This window comes from Dioscorea cayenensis, chromosome 7 (assembly GCF_009730915.1).
Source record: "Dioscorea cayenensis subsp. rotundata cultivar TDr96_F1 chromosome 7, TDr96_F1_v2_PseudoChromosome.rev07_lg8_w22 25.fasta, whole genome shotgun sequence".
In the NCBI taxonomy this organism is placed as follows: Eukaryota; Viridiplantae; Streptophyta; class Magnoliopsida; order Dioscoreales; family Dioscoreaceae; genus Dioscorea; species Dioscorea cayenensis.
The window spans coordinates 15,786,888-15,792,328 of record NC_052477.1 but is presented as its reverse complement, the minus strand read 5'-3'; the positions used below and the strand labels follow the sequence as shown (position 1 = coordinate 15,792,328).

At 34.2% G+C, this 5,441-nt stretch overlaps 1 protein-coding gene across 1 annotated transcript; it reads left to right on the top strand.

The window, feature by feature from the left end:
- The first annotated feature begins 72 nt into the window (after positions 1-72).
- LOC120264389 (mitochondrial fission 1 protein A) lies at positions 73-4,518 on the top strand. Its single transcript, XM_039272204.1, has 5 exons — positions 73-345; positions 2,511-2,640; positions 2,790-2,911; positions 4,020-4,083; positions 4,178-4,518. Exons 1-5 carry the CDS (start codon positions 253-255, stop codon positions 4,261-4,263), a joined length of 495 nt encoding a protein of 164 aa, XP_039128138.1. The 5' UTR covers positions 73-252; the 3' UTR covers positions 4,264-4,518.
- Positions 4,519-5,441: the final 923 nt, after the last annotated feature.

The following is a 5,441-nucleotide window of genomic DNA, read 5'->3' as shown; positions in this document are numbered from 1 at the left end:
TCTTTTTTTAAAAATTCAGCGAACAGAGCCAATCCCAAATCTCTATCATTAAGGCAAGGGCCGCGTGATAGCGACTACAGCGACACGCATCCATTCCCCTGCCCCTCTTCCTTAGCACCCAAGTAGTGTACCCTTCTCTTCTTCCTTTTTATATCCCAATTCTCGTCCTTCGGCTCCTCTTCCTCTCTCTCTTTCTCTTCAGTCTTCTAAACCCTAGAACCCCACCCTTCGGAGAAGCGGCTTCTGACCTCGATGGATGCGAAGATCAGCAAGTTCTTCGAATCAGTTGGTTCTTTCTTCTGCGGTGGCGACAGCATCCCCTGGTGTGACCGTGACATCATCGCTGTATGCTTCTCCTCTTTTATCTTCTTCCTATAAGGTTTAATTTGACTGATCGTGGATGTATGCGTTTTTCTTTTGTGGAAGTTTCTGTCAGGAAATTAGTGTGCTGTGATTTAGTTTTTCATTGAATTTGTCTGCATGGTGCACTGTGGCTTGGATCGGATGATTTTGGTGGGTAGATTGTGAATAGTTGTTTCAATTTATTGATTTCTTGGTGAATTGGATGATTATCTTTGTTCTGAAGGGCATGTCTTTTTCTTTGCCGTGTTTGAGGCATAGGTTTTGAGTATAGTGATATGGTTTGTCGATCTGGTTTCGTCATTGTCAAGGGTAGATTAAAAGATCAGTTTTATTTGCATGAGACTTGCAGGTTATGGTGGGGTTTTCTTGTTTTTAGTAGGGATGATGTAGTTTGATTGCTCGGTTGATATGGCTGTTGTAGAAAGACCATTTAGGTTTATCCACAATCTTGAAGGATAAACATAATGTTCTTGGTTGGTTAAAGTAATGCATATGGTAGAAGGTAGTAAATGGCTTGTCAAAGTGGGAATGCTGTAGTTTCATTGCTTGATTGATATGGCTGTTGTGTAGAAAGTCCATTTTGGTTTATCCACAATCTTGAAGGATAAACATAATGTTCTTGGTTGGTTAAAGTTATGCATATGTTGGAAGGTAGTAAATGGCTTGTCAAAATGTAGAAAAAAATTGGAAGATGGGTAAATTTGCACTTTGGCTTTTGGATGTAGACTTATTTCTATTGCTGCTGAAATCGCTTTTATTAGGTCAGCAGAGAGATTTTTAGTTGTTAGGCATGAAGGATTTTGAATAGGAACAATTTAGAATTGCAGAGCAATTGCTTTAGTGCTGTATGACGAGATTGTGACATGTTTGACATTGTAAAGTTTTCTGGAAAACTCGTTATGTGTAATTAAATGTTTCAAGAAAATCAAGTGCCTTTTCTTTTCAGCAGTGAGAATGATCATTCTCATTTTAGCAGGAATGCACACACCTAGATATAAAGACATGATTGGTTGTGGATATTTACATCTGTGATCTTCTATTGGAACAAAGATCCTCTTGGCATTTTTCAAGTAGAATTTCTTTTTTGAATTTTAAATAAAGAAACATGTAAACTTTTTTTTTTATAATATACTATCCTTTTTTTAACATAGTGTATTGTAGTCGAAACACGAGAAGAGAATGAGATTTAGTTCTTCATCTATCTTTCTATCCAAATGATAGAATGGGAAATCACCATTATATGCTATTATTCATTCTGCTCTGGCTTTGATCCATTCAAACCATACAAAACCTCCTAAAGGCTGTCAAATTTTATCTGCAAATTATTCTAGTACTATAAATTTGGCACGTAAAAGTGGTGAGAATAATCATTGGTTTTTTTTGTTTTTGTTTTTGTTTTTTTTTTCCTAAAAAACCAACTGTCTAAAGTTGTTTACAGTATTTTAGTTCAGTTGTTTCACCAGAAGACTTGAGATGCTAGATCAAATGGTTGGATCACTCAATGAAGGCTCCATTTTGTGGTTACCGTCAATGTTATTGCTGATAGTTGTCATATGTAAAAGTAGGTGAAATTTAAATGTGATGACATGATATTTCATCAGCCCCCATGTTCATGTGGATGCTATAAGGTGGGTTGTGGCACTTACATGATGGAAACATTGGGCTAGAGGTTAATTAATAAGAGTATAGAAGTAGGTCACTCTGACTTAGAAAAATGTCATTGAGATTTTCTTTTGAGAGCACTTCTTGTTCTAGCTTCTTTCCATCCCTTAAATTATTATATGGTCATTTTTTCACATGAATTTAGGTAAGTTGTACCATTTAGATGATCACAAGGTGATGTCAAATCTTTAACAGACTCTTGACCTTTTAGTAAGATTCTGTCTTACGTCTCTGGGCAAGGAAATTGCATGTAACATGAAAAGGTCTGTTGCAGTGGCAAGGACCAACTTAACTCTGTTTTCTGAGTTGGCCTATTTGATCACTCTTTTTAATGTTGATGGACAACAATATTGTCGGAAGGGCAGATTCCTCCTGCATATCTGCTCTGATCTGCAATGTTTTCTTGATCTAATGCTTGTCTGTCCACTTTTCTATTGTTGATTATGTAGATTCTGAAAAAAATATTTCACTTTCTATGTTGGTAGGGTTGTGAGCGAGAGGTTGCTCAGGCTGGAAGTGCAGAACATAGAACTGAAAGCCTTACAAGGTTGTCATGGGCTCTTGTTCATTCTAGGCAACCAGAGGATGTGAACCGAGGAATTGGCATGCTTGAAGGTTGACCTTTTTCTAGATGTATTATATATCTGTTATAAAATGTGTATAAAATCTTGCTTCTTGGGATTGTATTTATGTTGATTGGTAAGATAGGTGGGCTTGTAAAAGCTATGTAATCGATGCCAATAACTGACCCTTGAACTTGACAGCTTCTTTGGATGGCTCAAACAGTTCATCACAAATCAGGGAGAAGCTTTATCTTCTTGCGGTTGGATATTACAGAAGTGGAGATTATTCAAAGAGCCGGCAGCTCTTGGATCGCTGTCTGGAGGTATAGTGTCTAGTTATTTTTGTTTTTACTGATTAACTTGTGTATTATTTAAAATTGATTGTACTATTTTACTGTATGATTTAGATGGGAGCTATGCATGAATTTATTTTACCCTTGATTTGGGCAGGTTCCTAGTAATTTTTTTATTTTTAGCTGCTCCAGCAATTCCAAGGGCCATGAATTACATGAGAGAAGTGATCAGACTTAAAGCCTGTTTGGAATATTTTAATCACATAATATATCTAGAATTATTACCTGATGCTTAGCCTCATGTGTCTTAGTCATCATGGTTAGAACCTATGCATATTGAAATTTGGTAATTTTTATCAGAGTTCCTGGATATTTCTGTCTGAATGGACTTAATTATTCAGATAATTTGGAGGGATGGTTCTAAAAATCGTAGTATATTGGAGCTTTTATTTGTAAACTGAACGGAATGATTTGCTGTGGTACAGTGTTTTGGTTATTGACAAGATCATGAGAGAATTTTAAATGACAGGCATTGTTTGACTAGGGATTTATTAATCGGCTAGTTTGGGCAATAAGTTATGAAGTGAGTGATCATCCATTGAACTTGTTCCAGTGCAGGTCAGCCTAGCAGCACACTTGTCCAGTGAAAGATTTAGTGCATTCCTCACATCCAAGTTAACAAAATCAAAATTTAGTAATCCTGTTGTTTGTCCTGTCTGTTAATTAAAAAAGGTTCCTATAGTTGCTGGTATTTTGTTGTGATTGTACAAGCTGATTTGCAGCCCATTTGGCGCCACAAAAAAGAAAAAGGAAAGGAGGTTCCAAGTATTCCACAGTTAATTCATAGGGTTTATTCCAGGTTCTCATTAGGTTTTCCATTCCACAGGCCATACGAATTTTCTTTTACTAGTTATATAACCATGTACGATGAACTTGAGATGTTTAAAACTTGAGCCAATATTCAGAATTTGTGTTCCTTTTGGAAGTCAGAATATAACTGCACAAATAAAAAAATTGTTAAGAGTGCCTCAACTAGAAAGCATTCAATTTGAACCACATGAATATTGTTTTCCTCTATTCCTAACAAGAATGTGCCACCTGATATAGGGCTCATTATCTTCCCTTCTGATTGATTTAGATTGCACCTGATTGGAGGCAGGCACTGACTTTGAAGAAGGTTGTCGAAGATCGGATCACTAAAGGTGAGAAAACCAACTTAACTTAAATACTTCTTGGTTTTCATTTTAGTTTTGATTTGACCAATCATGTTGGTTCCAAAAATCAATGGTTTCGCAGATGGTGTGATTGGTGTTGGAATCGCTGCCACTGCTGTTGGACTTCTTGTAGGGGGAGTCGCCGCTGCGTTGGCCCGGAAGAAGTGATGATCCTCTTTATATGAAGGCATCTTCTTGGATCTTCGATCTATAGTGCAGGTTGCTTTACTGGTTTAATAATAGGAAAGTATATCTTTGTTCAAAACTCTCTTGATTTGTTTGTCTTTTGGATGTGAGAAGTTTATGGACGGACTTCTTTTATCTTTTACTATCGCCTATACTAAGTCATACTTGTGTATAATAAATTTTGTTATATTCTGGCTATCATATTTGAATATAGATTTCTTAAATGGCTTGCATGCATGCAGCAGATATATGGGTTAATTAGATTTGTAGGAGGTTTGGAGTATTATATCAATACTTTTTTAACTCTTGGTTTGACTAAATCTTTTTCCCACAGCAGGCTTTCATGGAAACCCAACGAAGACCGTGAGCCAAAATTATTGGTTTTTTTTTGGGTTTATTTTTACATTTACCTTTTTAGTGCATAGGTGAAAGTGATTATTCTAGAATCTAGATTTAGAAATTAAAATTACTGTGGATATAGTTTAAAGATTTCCAACCATTTTACTTTTAAAATGGGCTTGAATTTATATTTATTTGTGACTGAAACAGCTCAAAATCAATTGAAGAACAAAAATCTGGGTAGATCAACTATCATTCCCTAGAAGTTTTCTCCTTTTTCCAAACCGTCCCTCTAATATTTTAATATACTTTTAGTACCTTCAAGTTTGATTTTAGGGGTGTTGGATTCCAAAGAATGAAACGAAAAGGAGTGGAAGAATAATAAAAATGAGAAGAATAATAAAAATGAAAAGACGGGAATAAAAAATGTTTAATAAAATGATTGTTATGTCTTTTATGTAAATGAATATCATTGCTATATATATATATATATATATAGTAATGTATAGTAATGGGTTGTGAATTTTTTTTAAATTATTTAAGTATTAAAATAAATTTATTATTATAAATAGATATTTAATTTTAATAGCTCACATGTGACACTATTTGTTAATATCCAAATCTTTGTTAATATCATTTAATTAACAATTAATTAAATATAATAAATAATTATTTAACTTTAATTAAGAAAATTAAGTCATAATAACCATTCATATCAATTATTATTCACTTTAATTATAATAATTAAGTATTAAAATTTAAATAGTTCACTTTAACACTATTCATTTTATTTATTATAATTAATATTGTATTTAAGTAAC

Excerpts from the sequence above, each read along its gene's own strand:
- LOC120264389 (XM_039272204.1), top strand. The coding sequence starts at position 253 with ATGGATGCGAAGATCAGCAAGTTCTTCGAATCAGTTGGTTCTTTCTTC. Across the intron at positions 346-2,510 it reads GTGACCGTGACATCATCGCT|GGTTGTGAGCGAGAGGTTGC; the intron begins GTATGCTTCTCC and ends CTATGTTGGTAG. Across the intron at positions 2,641-2,789 it reads AGGAATTGGCATGCTTGAAG|CTTCTTTGGATGGCTCAAAC; the intron begins GTTGACCTTTTT and ends TGAACTTGACAG.